Source organism: Tinamus guttatus, unplaced genomic scaffold (assembly GCF_059628265.1).
Source record: "Tinamus guttatus ecotype Peru unplaced genomic scaffold, ASM5962826v1 Tinamus_guttatus_pri_ptg000049l, whole genome shotgun sequence".
Classification (NCBI taxonomy): domain Eukaryota; kingdom Metazoa; phylum Chordata; class Aves; order Tinamiformes; family Tinamidae; genus Tinamus; species Tinamus guttatus.
In genome coordinates this window covers 72,759-88,761 of record NW_028288583.1, presented here as the reverse complement: position 1 = coordinate 88,761, position 16,003 = coordinate 72,759, and the positions used below count along the sequence as shown (strand labels likewise).

Here is a 16,003-nt window from a genome sequence, read left to right as displayed (position 1 = left end):
CCTCGTGCCCCCCGTCCCCGGAACGCGGCGGGAGCTGCTATCGCGGCTGCCGCCGCTGCAGGCCGAGCACGGCCCTCCCTTCCAGTAACCACTCGCCAACTGCAGCCCATTTCCTAGAAAACTCGCCGCAGGGAGGCTCCGGCTGCTGAGATAGCCCCGTGCAAGGGTTGCAAATGGAGGGGGTGGTTTTTATAACCCCAAGGTGGGAGCTGAAACCCTTTGGCCCTGCTCCGCACTGTTAAGTCACACACGCTCTTCCGAACTGGGGGATGAGGGGAGTTAACGGGAATTCGGGAGCTGGGAGCGCCTTGGAGCAGCTCCCGGCACCTCTGGGACTTGTGTTCTGCAGGTGAGCAGGGCCACGTGCTGCTTTCGGGCACCTGCAGCTTTCCCCTTGCGCCAAGTGGAGACAAATAGTCAAATTAGCAACTTCAGCTTGAAAATAAAAGGTATTTTTGGAACAGGGGGGCTCTCAAAGCGTTTCTCCTACATTTTCTCAGGCTTTTTGTCCCCTTCTTTCACGGTGACATTTTCACCTCCTCAATCGCATTGTTTATTGCGGTGAGGAGGGGTTAAGCGACCCGAAAACCGAAACACAAGCTCTGATTTCAGACCCGAGCAACCGTCCCGGCTAACCCGGAGCGACGCGGCAGCGGGTGTCAGGTCAGGCCGTGCCAAAGCTCTTCGCGCCCCACAGCCACCAGGCTGAGACCTGGCAGCAATCATGACACCGTTGGGGATGCTGAGCATTTGAGTCCTGAGGGGGGGTCTCTGCTGCTTTTGAGGATGGGTTATGGCCAGAGCAGGGATCAGGAGCCCCCTCCGGCTTCCTCGGGTGGATGTTTCCAAGCAAAGTCTTGGCAAAAAGAAAAATAAACAAAGCACGGGAAGATGATCTGAGAATCACAGCGGGAAAGCAGGAGGTAAAAACCATCCTGCAAGCACCTTGGAGACAGCAATGCCAGCCCAGGCGGAGGGGACGACCGAAGATTTTCCAGGGATGTGGGGAGGCTGGAAAGGGCTCTGGGACAAAGCGAGATCCCAGGGATGAGGCTGCATCCCGGGATGAAGTGATGTGCTGGTGACCCGTTGTTCTCGTGTTTTAAACCACGCACAGCCTCTGTGATGGAGCAGTGACTATCCCACCCTGGATGTCCTCCCGGGTGGACCAGATCCCATTCAGGACCATGCAACACTCCAGCTCCCAGCAGCTCGGGGCGTCGAAGCGGAGCTGGGTTATTTTTGCTAGTTTTGAGTTTCCTTTCTCCTCTTGAGCGCTCAGCATGGGAAAGGGAACCGATTCTTCGCTCCGGCCTCTCGTTCCGCGCGGGAACCGAAAGCTCCCGCGTGTCCGCGCTCCCGCTCCCGCTACCCCGAAGGCCGGAGCCCGGGGAGCCGGGAAGAGCCGCACGCGGCGCCCGGTGCCACCCCGGCCACGGGCCTGTGCTGCCCTCTGCCGTCAGCCACCACCCTCCCGTGATGGAGGAGAAAAATGCAGAAAGGCGCCTTTTTATTTATTTATGTGTTAGATTTCTTCCTCCCGCCTTATTTATTTATTTAACACCTTTGCTAACTCGTTTCTCCTCAGAGTGTCCCAATGTCACCCCCGGGGAGGCCACCCCAGCACTGAAGGGGTGACGGGGTCTCCAGCAGAGACTTGCTGGGATCCACGTCCAGCCTCTCCCGCAGCTCCCGATAATCCCTGCGCTGCCAAGACGGGCTCTGCGGGGGTTTTCTCTCTCCCAGTCCACTGCTGCACTTGCCGTATTCCCCCTCGACAAGGTCGTAAAACAATCACCGTCACAACCTGCCTCTTGACATCGCATTTCACGGTGCCTCCACGTGAAACGAGTAGTTCATCCTCACTCCATCCACAGCAAACAGAGCCCAAGAGCTGGACCCGCCACGAGCAAAGGGGGCCTCAAAGGGGCCTCTGGCACCAGGAACTCGGTCAGACGCCGCGGCTGGGCCTGGGCCCGGGGCTGCCCCGTCCCCGCGGCGCCCGAACGGAGCCCCCGTCCGGGAGGGTCCCCGTGTCCCCCCCGCCACCCCCGAGGGCTCCCCCTCTGCTCCGGGCGCTGCAGAGCAGAGCACCCGCTCGCTGCTCCCGGCAGCACCAACGCGGGGCTGCGGCCCCAACCCCAGCCCTCGGCCTCTGCTTTGAGCCCCAAAACGCAGGACTTGGTGCCCGCTCCCGAGCTCTGCAGCCAGGCCCTGGGGGCTCTTGGGGAACCCCCCGAAACGCAGCACTTTTAACATCAAGTTTGGAGCTGAAAACCGCAGGACTGAACCTCTGTTTCTGAACCTGCCCCACAGCCCCGGGAACACATTTGCAGGGCCCCAAAACGCAGCACTCGGCCACCATTTCTGAGCCCCCAAAGTGCCCTCAGAGCAGGGTGGGGAAGGGCCAGAAACACCAGGCGTAGAAGTGGGGGGAAGACCCTGCATTTGGGGTCTGAAACGAGAGAGCCGGGGGCTGCTCCAGGCCAGACTGACCCGCTGGCTTCCAACCCCAAACGTGGGGCTGAACCGGCCCCTCCTGAGCCCCAGAGCAGCCCCCAGCCCGCGGGGGAGCCCCGGGAACGCAGCGCTGGGGCGGGGAGCAGAGACCCCCAACCCGCCCCCAGCCCCTCTTCTCCCGGCCCGGAGGGGCCCTGTGTGCGGGGGGGGGGGGGGGAAGGGATGGTTCAACCCGCGCTCCTCCCGCCCGGCCCCTCCTCTGTTCCCCCCCCGCCCTCTCCGGATGGTTTCGCCCATCCCGCCCGCCGTGCTGGCGAGCCCGCACCTCCCCCCGGCAGCGCTAATGGTTTGTCCCCTTCCACAGGGCGGTGTTTAACCCTGCCCGCGCCTCCCTCCTCTCTCCCGGCCGCTGGTTTTTCCTCTTCCCTATCCCAGGGAGGCAGTTCTGCCTCCCGGCCCATTTGGGGGCCCTGCTGTTCCCCCTCAGTGCGAATGATTCATTCCCTGCTCCCCCCCGCCCGGGGCGGAAATGGTTTATTCCCTCCCACCACCCCTCGTGTGGTCTCTCCCCGCCCTGCCCCGACTCCCCTTAGTCCCGCCCCTACCGGTTGCGTCACGCAGCCGGCCCGCTCGCGATTGGCCGAGCCGCAGCGCCTGGAGCCCGGCGGCCAATGGCGGCGCTCTCCCCGTCCGCATCCAAGATGGCGCCGCCGGTGCCCGCGGGAGGGTGGCGGTGAGGCGGCCCGGGGGGGCCGCCGCCTTCCTCCGCGCTCCAGCGGAGCCGTCGCCGCGGGGCCGGCCGGCCGGTGGGCCCGTGCGCCCGCCCGCCCGCTCGCTGGCCGGCCGGGGCGCGCTCCCCGCCGCCATGGCAGCCGAGAGCGGCCGCCAGTTCTGGAAGCGGAGCGCCAAGCTGCCGGGCAGGTGAGCGCGGCTCGAGGGCGGCCCCGGTGGGTGGCGGGGGCCGGGGCCGTGTCCCGGCCGTGGGGCGGGTGGCTTCGCTGGGCGGGGGCTCGTAGCCCCCTGTAATGGGGGGGCGGGGCAGTTCCCTCGGTTTTGGGGCTGGGGGTGGCGCAGGAACGGGGCAGCCCCCTGGCTATGGGGCACGGGGGGTGCCAGGGCATCCCCCTCCCCGGCTGTGGGGCAGCGCTGAGGGAGCTGCGGCAGCCCCTGCCCTGAGAATGGCCCTGGCAGCCCCTGCTGTGGGGCAGGGGTGTCCACTGCCCCCCGACCCCTCATCTGGGAGGCGGAGGAGTTTGTGGGGGGCGCTGTGGGTTCCCCTCCTGCACCCCTGTCCCCCGTTGGGCGTCGGGGCCTCGCGAGCCGCAGCTCAACCGCACTCGACCTTCCCGGAGCCTCAGCCCTTCCCGAGCCCGCGGGGGCATCTCCTGGAGCAGCAGCTCCCCTGTCCCAAACACGCGCCCCCTCCTTCCCTCTCCCCCATGGGATGTTGCTCCTGCTGCACCTCTGCTCTGCTCGTTTCGAGGGTGCCCTGGACACCCGGGCCCGGTGGATGCCTCCGTGTGCACCTCCCTGCCTGGTTTCCTCTGGGTCTGGTGTCCGGCTTCCTTTTGAGGAATCTGCGTTCACCTGGGGACAGGAGAGGGAACCCAGGAAAATACCTCGTTTAAGCAGAGTTTAGGAGGAAGGGGGTGGAGATGTTGAGGTAGATACTTCCTACGTGGTCTCAGGAACAAGGTTTTCCCATATGGAAGAGGGTGGGGAGAGGACACCCACCTCTCCAAGGAGACTTTCACACGCTGCGTTTCATTGTGCCGGTACTCGGGCTTTCTCCTGCGTTCACGCCTCTGTTTGCCTTATCTGAACCCTGCTGTCCTCTCCTGATGCCTGGAATGCTTAGTTGGCTCTAAATCCTGCTGGGCCAGTTAATTCTTTCTAATGTGCTTTCACTCTTAGTTGTCGCCGCTCCAGCTCCCTCAGGTTGGCAGGATGGGTCCAGATCCATGGCAAGGGATAAGCGTTACCACGTCCTTGTCTTCTTCGTGGAAGAAGAAGGCGCTGTGTCCTCGGTGGATCTTTACCTCCCTTCTCCGAGGGGTCCCACCTGCACTTCTTGTGCATGGTCTCTACAACAGGATCTCCCTTCCCTAGCCCGTGACTTTGGCCTTCAGCTTGGAAAGCTGGGACTCGGGGAACCGGTTTGGGAGGCAGTCAGTCGTGCCCAGACAGTGAGCAACAACATTAGATGTTTGGCCAAGTTCTTTTCTGCTCCTGAAAGGCCAGTTCGCAATTATCCTGTTCTTTGGGTGCCACCTTCAAACACCCCGCGTCCCCATCCTTCCCGGGGGCAGTTCCTAGCAGGAATCTCGAGGTCCGCATTCCTAATGGGCAACGCGGCTGGACGCGGGACGTGCTGTGTCCATGGTCACTGGATGTAACGCTCCCCATCCAGTTTTTGGTCTGAACTTTGAGAGATCTTTCCCTACAGATTCTTGGCCGCTCCAGTTCTTCACCGTGACGAGCTGGCAGAGGGTGGCTCTATAAAGACTTGGAGTCAGCATTAGGCTCCTTTTCTGTGATATTTTGTGGAATTTTGTTGCTTAGTCCATCAGCTTTTACTTCATGCTTTTTCTCTGTGGATTTAGTGTTTTGGCACTACTAGTAAATGCTGTTTCGTGTTGCTGTCTCATGTTCTTACAGTGGGAATTCTCACTGCAGTGAGTTTTGGGGAGTGCTTTGCCAGGCTGGCTTAGCACGTTACCCTCTGTGGTGCATTCTGATCATTCTCATGATGAGAGATGGGCAGCAAGATACCAGGGAGCCTTGCTTTAAAAGGGGACATGTAGGCTCTGCTCTCTATATCCACAAATAAAATATGTTCAGTCTCTGAAATGGCACCGAGGTTTCATGGATTTGCTTTCAGCTGCAGTGTCAATAATCGGAACACTGTAACAAGTGATATAAAGCAGATACGGCGGCAGAAATAGGGAGCCAGTTGTACTGGGTGCCAAAGGTAAAAGCAACGAAAAAAGCCTTGTCCCAAAGAGCATAAACTAAAAGAAGAGAGCAATGGACTGACTTGTCCAGCCAGTTTAGTGGCACAGGCTTGAGATCCAGGTTAGGTCTCGACTCTTGACCCAGTGCAGGGTTTGCTGGAACATAGAGCCCACACTGAGCTGTCCATCCCCGCGACAGGCGGGTGAAGACACCCAGAGACAACGTTCAACCAGGAGACAGCCAGTTCATGGAGCAGATTTGAGCTGCATTGAGGGGAGGACAAAAAGAACAGAGAAGTGTGAGTAAATAAATGTTTGCAGAGCATCACTTGGCAGTATTGCTCCCCGCCTCAGTTTTCTCAGGTGTAAAACCAGGGATGTGCTAATGCACCTCTGTGCACTAGGATCTGTGCATTGGATCTTTTGGATCTGCTGGGAGTTGGTTGCACGAGTTGGAGGAGCCGGGTCAGACATCGAGGGTGCCACGGATGCCGCGGCCCAGCCGTGCCATCTGGGCTGGGGTCTTTGCAAGGCGCCTGTTGCTCGTCCCCAAGCACTCACACTCGACCCTGACCACCTCACACCCTCTGCGCGGACAGGCAGGGAGACAAGCGCTCAGCAAAACAACAGGCGGAAGGAAAGCCCAGGAAAATGTGCTCCGAGCAGCAGCACCGCGGTTCAGCCCTGCCTCTTTGTGCCCTGCTGGAGATGTCACTGTCACCGTTGCTGCTCGACCCGCTGGGGTGCTGCGCTGGAGCAGTGAGGGTCAAACTCTTTAAAGAGCTGCTAGGAGGTGGCACCCACTGCTGCTGTGTCCCTTAGCCAAGAGCGGAGGCAGCGGCCGATGGCTTCGGAGCGCCAGGAAGGGGTTTCTTTATGCAGCGCTGCGGCCTCGTCCCCTCCTCGATCCATGACGTGGTCGTTGCTGCACCTGGCTGGCATTGTCCGGATCTCAGCGCGCTTCCCGGCTGCGCCGCGGCCGCTGTCCTGCTTGGCTCCTGGAAAGCAGGAGAGCAGAGCCGTGAGGAACCCAGCTCCAAACGGGCCCTTGTGCTGGCGCAGGGCACGGGCTGGGCTGCAAACCAGGACGTCGGGAGGGCTCGAGATCCCAGCACAGGTTTTAGAGGCGGGAGGTTGTGAACAGTCAGGCAGATGGAGCTAATAAGCTGCTCGGCTCGTTTCTGGGTAGGGTGATGAGCACTAAGAGCTCCGCTTCCAAGCGCTGCTCCGCTTGGAGCACGGAGCCTCTGTGCCCTGGAGCTCCAGTCCTGCTCCTCGGGGCTGACACCAGGGTGCTGGGATGTAGCGACTCGTTTGGGCCGTGTTGGAAGAAGCTGGTGAAGCTGCTGTTTGAACCGTGGACCAAGCCAGAGCCTGTCGTGCTGTAGCATCGGGCTCAAGTGCCTCGTGCCGCTGGCTGCAGCCCTTCCCCGTGGGCTCAGCAGGGTAAATCCCCACACCGGGGAGGCCCTTTCATGGGAAAGAGAATGGATTTTCAGCTCGGAAGCCCAGGAAAACTGAGGCCCGTGGTTACTCAGGGTGAATGGTCAGTGCAGCGGAGAGCAGATCCCTGCGCCTTGCTCAGCTGGGCTGACAGAGCCAAGTGCTTCCAAAAACCTCTTTCTCTTCTGCTGCAAAGAACTGCAATCTCGCTTCAGCTGGGTTTAAGATGAGCTGCTTCGGATCTAAGGCTTTGGAATTAGTTTATTGAAGTTGCTTTTGCTTGGAAGTGTGACCCCAGCCTAGGCTGAGGAGGCTTCATGGGTTCTCTGTGGCTTTTGGCACTTTTTTTCTTTTTTTTTTTTTTCCCCCTTCCTGCAGCATTCAGCCTGTCTATGGAGCGCAGCATCCCCCACTGGACCCCCGGCTCACCAAGAAGTAAGTTTTACTCCTCTGCTGCCAACACAGACCCGTTTGGAGGGTTTGGGCTCGGTCCTGGGGGACCTGGGAGTCTCCAGCATGCCCTGGCCTTGTGGTATCCCATGATGTCCAGGCCAGGCTGGGGACATAGGAGTGACCCATCCAGCTACACTTGCATTTCCAGAGCAGACTCCAGAGGCGGCTTTTGAAGTCGCTGCCTACGTGTGGTGCCCAGCCAGCATCCAGGCTGTGTGTACCCCGTGTAGCAGGGGTAGCTTTCCCCCGGCACCCTTGATGGCCAGAAATATGTATCGGACACATCAAAGGAGACGGGAATGTTCTTAGCAGCGGTGTCCGAGCCCTTCGCTCCCTGTTGGAGGCAGGAATGGAGGGAAGGGGGGAGCTCGCGCTGCCCGGCAGCCCTGCGGCACTGCAGGAACAGGCAGCGCTGATCTCCTGGACTGCCTCCTTACCCCGGTGCCGTGCTGGGTAGCGGGGAAGCTGCCACGCTCCAGCTGCTGGACTTTGACTCCTGAGGCTTAAGGGTAAATGCAGAGGCTCCTCCCGTGCCCGAGAGCAGCGAGAGGCCGGTGCCCGTGTGCTGGGAGCGACTGCAGCTGCGTCTGCGAGCGCCGCCGGCTCTGCCCCGAGCCTGTCATGCCTCTCCCCAGGTTGCAAGGGCGTTTTGGGTTAATCTTCCTGTTTTCTGGAGGGTGGGCGGAGGGGGAGCTGGAGATGTTGTGCGTGTCTCTCGTTTGCCCTTTTGGGCTCACTCGCCTGGCATCTCTCCAGCTCTTTGCTGGCCTTCTGTGCCCTGAGATCCTCCCGGCTCTGTCTCCTGACAGCAAGCAGCCTGGAGAGACTTAGCACATTCCTTGTGTTTGGGAGCAGGGGCCCAGCAGTCGGAGAAGGAAGAGGCTAGTGGACTGGAACGAGGGCTTTGGGAGGGGAAGAAAATGGACTTGGCTAGCGCTGGGGCTTTCATGCTGTTTCTTTCTGGCTCCTAGTTTCATCAAGGACCGCTCCAAGGTCAACGCCTTGCCTATGAAAAGCAAGAAGGCCTCCAGCTTTCACGAGTTTGCCCGCAACACCAGTGACGCCTGGGACATCGGTGACGACGAAGATGAGGACTTCTCCTCCTCCTCCTCCTCTTCCCAAACGCTGAACTCTAAAGTGGCCAAGGCCACGGCAGCCCAGGTGCTGGAGAACCACAGTAAGCTGAGAGCAAAACCCGAGCGGGCCCAGTCTGCTCTCAGTGACGTGCCCACCAACTGCAAGGTCATCAAGTCCAGCAGCGAGGCCCAGCTCTCCAGGACACCTGGTAAGAGGGTTTTTTTTAGGCACAGTTTCTCCTAACTGATTGTTGAGCCCAACCTCTTGCTGCTACCTCTATATTATGGGTAAGAGGCCACAGTGCAGCCCATACACTTGAGAGGCTCTTGCACTATCCTGTGCTTCAAGGAGCACTGTGAGAAGGTCAGGTTTGCTCACGCTCTGCTTTTTTGGGGTGCTTTTTGTTTGTTTTTGTGGTCAAGTGCTTCTTTATTTGGGGGGGGGTACCCCCTGCAGGATTAAGATAGCAGGTCCCTGCTGCCATCAGGTGGCATTGGTGGCCTGTCACCGCCTCCGTGCCCTGGCAATTACCTTGGTCACTGTTCAGATGGGAGACAAGCAGGACAGATCAGGTCAGTTCCTCCAGGGTTCCCTCGCTCTCCTGGTGCCTCTGCCTTGTTATCCTGTCACAAACCTCTGAGAGCTGATGGGGCAAGTTGGATCCGCTGGCAGCCAGGTGCCTAGAGGTGGGAAGAAGGGATGAGTATTGGAAGGAGTTGTGGGGAAGCGATGGAAGAGCGATGATAGAAGCCTCCAAACCCGTTTGAAGTGCTGATCTGGTAAAGGGCCAGGGATGCTCTGTAGGGAGGAGACAGGTGAAATCTGCAGTGTCGACTCTGTGCTGGTGTCTGGTGGGGCTGGAGAGGTGCTGCCTCCCTCACTGTGCTGTCTGCTCCTCGCAGAGGATGCCTGCGTGCGGACCCCCCTTCCGAAGCAGCAGTCCCTTCCCCTCCGGCCTGTCATTCCGCTTGTCGCCCGCATCTCTGACCAAAACGCTTCGGGTGCTCCCCCCATGACAGTGAGGGAGAAAACGCGCCTGGAGAAGTTTCGGCAGCTTCTTTCCAGCCACAACACGGACCTGGGTGAGTGCGGGTGCCCCCAAGCAGGAGGGCATAGGGGGCACGTCGGGGAGTGAAACCTGCTTGGGGTTGCAGCCCCATCTGCTCCAAGGTGGAAAAAATCACGAGCTACAGCTTCTCCAAGCGGGATCGTTCCATAACCTCCTCCACCAGCAGTGCCGTTAGGGCCTGCCTGTCTTTCCCCATCGCTTAGGTGATGGTTGTGGTCGCTGGGATGTGAACGCTGCTGCGAGGGGCCTCCTGGGTCACAGCCGCTGCTGCCAGCAGTTCTGAGTGGAAAGTGTCTCTACTCGCCTTGCCCCAGACCCACAACCCTGGTCATTGCTGACGTGGGGCCTTCCCGGAGTGTCTCCCGAGCCTGCAGGAGCAGCCTGGCCTTTCCTCTCCTTCTAGGTGTAGTGGTGCCTGGACGTGCCTAGGAGCTAATCCATTGCCACCCCTGTCCGTTTGCAGATGAGCTGAGGAAATGCAGCTGGCCTGGTGTGCCCAGAGAGGTCCGGCCCGTGACGTGGCGTCTCCTGTCAGTGAGTACTTGGGGCTGTGACGTGGGAATGTGGGTGGTGGGAGCTTGGCAGCCTGTGCAGAGCCAGGGACAGGCGCCCCCAGACCTCCGTGTGTCCCATAGCCAGGCTTGTCCGTGGCAGGTCTGTGCCCAGCCTGCGGACGAGCTGTAGGTTGGAACTGGGGAGTGTAATAGTGATGTCTGAGCACAAAGCCCAGAGCGGTGTTGGGATTGTGGCTAGCTCTGCTTGGGAAGCAAGCTGCTGAATCCCGTGAAGCTCCCTGGAGATCAGAAAAGACATCGGGGCTGGTAAAGCCAAAACCCAGCTTTCTACAGTTGCTAAGTCTCTGTATCCAAGAGGATTTCTGGGTGCACAGCTGCTTGGCAAGATTTCAGGGGATGGTCGGAGGCCGGGGGTCTACCCTGACGTCCCTGTTCCTGCCGCAGGGTTATCTCCCAGCAAACATGGAACGGCGGAAGCTGACTTTGCAGCGCAAGCGGGAGGAATACTTTGGTTTCATCCAGCAGTATTACGATTCCCGGAACGAGGAACACCATCAGGATACCTACCGGCAGGTACAAACCCTCTGCCCGTTGCCTGGCTTTTTGTCTTGGGGTATCCCGTTCCTTCCCTTGTCCCTCCCTGCTTGTCCCTGCAGCTGGGCTTGTACCAGAGCTGCCTCTAGCTGGAGCTACTGAGTCTTCTCCTTGGGGACAAGCACGGGGCCTCTGGCCATCTTCAGGGCACTGCTCTGTGTGAGTTACTGTGCCCTTGAAAAGCAAGGCTGATCGGTGTAACCTGCCCTCTTCCAGATCCACATCGACATTCCAAGGACCAACCCGCTCATTCCCCTTTTCCAGCAGCCGCTTGTCCAAGAGGTAAGAGGGGCACGAGGCTCCCGCCTGCGTCGCAGCGGGACAGGCTGGTTGTGCAGGGAGTTAGGCCTGTGCTGCCCTTGCTGGTAACTCTGGATGCCTCCAATCAGCAAATACCCGCTTCAACCGTCTGGTTTGTTCCACGTTTGCAAAGGCTGTCAGCTCACGGGCTATGACATCCGTTCTGTAGATGCTGCTATCTGTTAAATGTATAGCCAAGAACGAGTAAGAGACCTGGAGCTGCTGTTTGGAACCAGCACGGGCATCTGTTGTGCTCGGCCACGAAAGCTCCGCTGGGTGAAACGGGATGTGAGAGTCCTGGGCAGTGCCGGGGCTGGGAGGTGGCCGGGAGGTGCCGGCATCTGTTGGCTTCGGAAACCAGCTCAGCTTATGTAGGGTGTCGGAGCGTGGGGCCTGGGCCAGGCTGGCTGGAAATGGCACATAATCCGGGTGTCTGGAGGGACAAGGAATTATCCTGACCTGCCATGTGGAGCTGGGAATGCTGCGCTGATAGCTGGAGGTTAAAGAGCACAGATAGGAGCCTGGGCTGTCCCTGTGACATTCAGCAATGTGTGTAGCTCTGATAGGCAGCTCTGCCCTGCAAATGGAAGATTCTTTAGTTGTCTGCATCTTGGAAAGCTGACCCCACGTTTCTGCAAGCTGTGGCTTTGGAGAGGAGCCTGGGGGCTGCCGTGTTCCGGGCAGCGTGGGGTGGGATCTGTGGATCGTGCAGGAGAACGTCCTCAGACTTGCCTGCTGCTTCTCTAACAACACTGCTGCAGAGGGGCCTGCCGGCGCGTGGCCTCCGCTGCCCGAGCCCAGCAGTCACTTTCCTGCCTTTCCTTCATGCCCGGCTAACACAGGCACCTGCTTTCATTCCTTCTTTCCCTAGATCTTTGAAAGAATCCTGTTTATTTGGGCCATTCGACACCCGGCCAGTGGCTATGTGCAGGGAATCAATGACCTGGTCACGCCGTTCTTTGTTGTGTTCCTCTCGGAATATGTTGGTAAGTGACACTGCTCGAAGGCGACGCTGCTCGCGGGGCCGGCACTGCCTCTTCGCCGCGGCGTTTGCAGCGGTGCGAAGGGCTGGCGCGAGACCAGCTCCTCCAGCTGCAGGGGAGCCCGTCCCTCTGCTCCTGGCTCGCGCTGAAGAAGCATCTCGACCTCTTTCTGTGTCCTTTGCTGCCTCGTTGAGTTGACTTTAGCTTTCTAGCCTTGCTGAGATCCACAGAAGCTGAAGTGCTTTGCATTTGATTTGCATTTGAATGTACTTAACACTGTTGTAGCTCTGAAGAAAACAAGGCCTTTTAGGCACGCAGGGCATTGAAGCAGAGCTCTGAACCAGAGTTGAGGGGTGTCGAAATCTTGCTCTCAAAGTTTGAATTTGCAGCTAGCTCTTGCTCTGCAAGGAGTGAATTATAAAGAGACCCCGTTGAGCATTTACACTATTTAAACACCCTGTCCTGTGCTGTTCATGCAGATGTGACTGTCAAGCTGAGAACTTTCAGAAAGCAAATTTACTTCTCTTTGCTGCTTTTGGCTTTGTTGACCACTCACTTTTACTTGGAGACCAAGTAATTTTTGCCCGTGGGATTTTTATTCTTTCTCCAACCTTAGCTGTGGTTTGGGATTTACGTTAACACTGGGAGGCCATAATCCCTATGCCTATCCTAAAGTGCAACTCAGAGGAAGGGAGGCAGTAGGGTGAGTGTAGGTGAAGAAATGCTGTTGCTATCTCATGATAAAAGAGAAAGGAATCCCTAAGTAAATATATATATATATATGTGAATATATATATATTCACCTCAAGAAAAGGGGAAATAATTTATAAGACCTTACTAGTGACAGAGAAATTCTGCTTGACAGAAGTATTTCTGGGGGCTCCTCCAAAGCTCCCTGAAGTCACTGCATGTGCTCTGCTGTCCACCTGAAGCCTTGTAAACTCGCAGTGATCCGTCTCTTGAGGACGCTGTGAAGAGAGAAGCTGCTCCAGCCTCCACTGTGGCAGCCAGGAGTGGTCGGTATCGGTCGTCAGAACCGTCAGTGCTGCTTCCAGGCTGAAGGAAAAGCGCTGTTTTCTTTCCCGGGAGGTAGAGAAGCAGAGTGTGTGGCAGGCAGCTGAGCAGGGCCATGCTGGACCCTGCTGTTTGAGAGGTGTGAGCGGCGCCGAGTCCTTGTCCGCGCAGGAGCGACGCGCGGGGTTCGGAAGCGCCGTGTGCGGAGCGCGGCGGGCGGCAGCGCCCCGTTCCCGTGCAGCCTCCTCGCCCCTCTCCAGGCCTGTCTCCTCCTCAGAAACCTTCTCACTGAATGTGGCCTTTTCCTGCCATCTCTGCAAGTTGCACGGGAGGAAAACCTCAAGTGCATGAGACGTATGGAGTTGAACTTGGCCTAATCCCCTCCTGTCTGCAGATTCAGAGCCAGCCTTTGGCTTGGAAGCTTGGTGCTCCTCTGCCTGACTGCCCGTTGATGTGGCTGTAGAACAGCCTGCGTGTAAGGACGAGATCAGTAATTCTGCTGAATGCACGTGGGGAAGAAACGACACCTCTGTGTCCCGCAAGCCTTGTCCTAGCTCTGCTCTTTCTCCTGACTTCTCATCATGGGGTTTCGTGTCCTTTCTCCTTGCTGTCTTCTAGTACGAGCACAAGCCTCTGCACAGCGCACGGAGGACGCTGCCTGGGGGCTGTTAAGGAGGTTTCCCTGTCTCACGTGGGACCCTGAGGGTGGCCGGGGCAGGGTGACCCGCGCTCAGGGCACTGCTTCCAGGTCTGATGGGCTCGGCTGCCGCTTCCGCAGCAGGGGGTGGCCGCGTTGCAGCAGGAGGTGGCCGCGTTGCAGCAGGTTCCAGCTGCGCTTGTCCCCAAAGGCTCCACGTGGCCATTTGCTCCCAAGCCGGGCGCCCTCCGGGAGGAGGAGCAGAGGCGGCAGCAGTGTCGGAGTCGCCCAGCCTCGACACCTCCTTTCCAAACGAGACCAAAGCTGCTCGCTGTGATTTCCGAGCCGCTGCCTTTGGGTGTCGGACAGTTCAGCCCTGGCATCGTGGATTCAGCCCACGGCCCGTCCGTGGCCTGGCGGTGCCGCCCTCGGCCCGGTGGAGAAGGTGGACGCGGCCGCGGGGTCTGCAGAGCGCCGGAGCTGCCTCTCCCGTGGCCGCACGGCTCCGCTCTCGGGTCCGCGCCGGATTTAACTCCCGCTTTTGCTGGCCAAGAAGATCTCGTGAGGATCTGGGGGGCCCTTGCAACTGAACTGAAGTCTGGGAGAAGATGCTCAAGGCAGTGGCCGAGGAAAGGGAAGCCTCAGCTTTCCCAGCGAGGGTGGGAGCAGGGAGATGCTGCCAGTGTTCCCTGTACCCCTACCCCATTGCTCGGCTTCAGATCTTGCTGCAAGATTCTGTTTTTGTGTCTCTGTGGGCAAGAAAAGGGACTGTCCTGCTGTCGTGAAGAGGGATTCCAGGTGCCTCCCAATGATCTGCAAGGAAGAAAATCTCCATTTGCTCCCAGCTGCCTCCTCTCACTGCTGCTGCCAGCACCAGCTCACTCGCCTCCAAGCAGTCGCTTCCTACCTGCCGTTGAGGGCTTTGCTGAAGCCTCAGTGCTCACATGATCCATCCGTTGCCTCCCTCCCTCCTCACTCTCTTCCCTGCCTCTCTTGCAGAAGAAGATGTGGAAAACTTCGACGTGACGAACCTGTCGCAGGACGTTCTGCGGAGCATCGAAGCCGACAGCTTCTGGTGCATGAGCAAGCTGCTGGATGGGATACAGGTGAGTCCAAACCCGGGATCTAGAGCTTAGGGAGGCTCTGCCCAAGTTTGCTGTCTTGGTTGCTGGGACAGGGATCATCTATCCTAGCAGGAAGGAGATTCCCTACTTCATTGGTTAAAACTGTTGGCAAAATCCCGAGGAAATAAGATGCTGCGTTGTCGCAGTGATGATCCTGGCACCCACAGCAGTGTCCCTTTGGCTCACACCAGTCTCACGTCCAAGCAGAAGAGCTTTTGATGACTTGTAGCTGTTGTGGCAGCTGGTGCCTCACTTGTGGCCTCTCCCTGCAGGATAACTACACCTTTGCCCAGCCGGGGATCCAGAAGAAGGTGAAAGCCCTGGAGGAGCTGGTCAGCCGCATCGATGGTAGGTGGTGAACAGAGCATGAACGGGGCAAGGGCAGAGGGCAGCTGAGGTTTGGGGTGCTGGAGGCATCGGGGAAGGGGACCTGCTCACAGCAGGACAGGGCGCAGTCAGCGGGAGGGCCCCTGGGGACAGGGTTTGCCCAGGTGGGGAGCACAGGCCGGGATCGGGTGTTGGGAGGGTGAAGGGCTCCCCTGAAGGGCCGCGGCAGCAGTGGTGGGGCCGGTCCCGGTGCAGGAGGCGGTCGCCAGGTGTGTGAGTGAGCCGTGCTCTTCCAGAGCAGGTACACAACCACTTCAGGAAGTACGAGGTCGAATACCTGCAGTTTGCCTTTCGCTGGATGAACAATCTTCTCATGAGAGAGTTGCCTCTTCGCTGCACCATCCGCCTCTGGGACACCTACCAGGTAGGCAGGCCCTGCTCCTCCCTCAGCTCCCGAGCCGGTTCTCTTAAATCCGGGAGGTTTTTTGGAACATGGGGAGAAGCAAAGCAGTGTTTGTGGCCAGTGGGACAGCGGGGTGTCCCAGCGGAGCGGCCGTGTCCTGAGGAGCCCCCGGTGCCGCGGCCGTGGGGCTGATGCAGTTTTGTTGCCCGCAGTCGGAGCCGGAAGGGTTCTCGCACTTCCACCTGTACGTCTGCGCCGCCTTCCTCATCAAGTGGCGCAAGGAGATCCTGGATGAGGAAGACTTCCAAGTAAGTCCGTGAGGGGGGTGATGATTCCCTTAGGAAAGAGGAGAGGGGATTGCCCTGGACACAAGTGCAGTCAGGGCCCATCTCAGATCTTCCGGCCTCAGGGGCTCTGCTCCCAAATGACTCCGGAGCCGGGGCTGGGGGTGCACGGAGCCTCCACCTGCCCTGAGCGCCTCCCCCTCTTCCAGGGCCTTCTCATGCTCTTACAAAACCTCCCGACCATCCACTGGGGCAACGAGGAGATCGGACTGCTGCTCGCCGAAGCTTACAGACTCAAGTACATGTTTGCGGACGCCCCCAACCACTACCGGCGATAGGGGCCGGTCCGACCCCCTCCTCCCGCCC

At 59.1% G+C, this 16,003-nt stretch overlaps 1 protein-coding gene across 2 annotated transcripts; it reads left to right on the top strand.

Annotated features, from left to right (window-relative positions):
- Window positions 1-3,325: 3,325 nt before the first annotated feature.
- On the top strand, window positions 3,326-15,980 carry TBC1D22B (TBC1 domain family member 22B). 2 transcript variants are annotated; one of them, XM_088539771.1, is made up of 13 exons: window positions 3,326-3,381; window positions 7,236-7,292; window positions 8,282-8,595; window positions 9,290-9,469; window positions 9,920-9,990; window positions 10,416-10,544; window positions 10,782-10,847; window positions 11,737-11,851; window positions 14,499-14,605; window positions 14,896-14,971; window positions 15,252-15,374; window positions 15,566-15,661; window positions 15,847-15,980. In XM_088539771.1, exons 1-12 carry the CDS (start codon window positions 3,326-3,328, stop codon window positions 15,646-15,648), a joined length of 1,377 nt encoding a protein of 458 aa, XP_088395897.1. In that variant the 3' UTR covers window positions 15,649-15,661; window positions 15,847-15,980. The 2 variants fall into 2 exon arrangements, with proteins under 2 accessions (XP_088395897.1, XP_088395896.1); XM_088539770.1 differs by having other exon boundaries at window positions 15,247-15,374.
- The last annotated feature ends 23 nt before the right edge of the window (window positions 15,981-16,003 follow it).

Excerpts from the sequence above, each read along its gene's own strand:
- TBC1D22B (XM_088539770.1), top strand. The coding sequence starts at position 3,326 with ATGGCAGCCGAGAGCGGCCGCCAGTTCTGGAAGCGGAGCGCCAAGCTG. Across the intron at positions 9,991-10,415 it reads TGACGTGGCGTCTCCTGTCA|GGTTATCTCCCAGCAAACAT; the intron begins GTGAGTACTTGG and ends TTCCTGCCGCAG. Across the intron at positions 15,375-15,565 it reads GCCTCTGGGACACCTACCAG|TCGGAGCCGGAAGGGTTCTC; the intron begins GTAGGCAGGCCC and ends TGTTGCCCGCAG.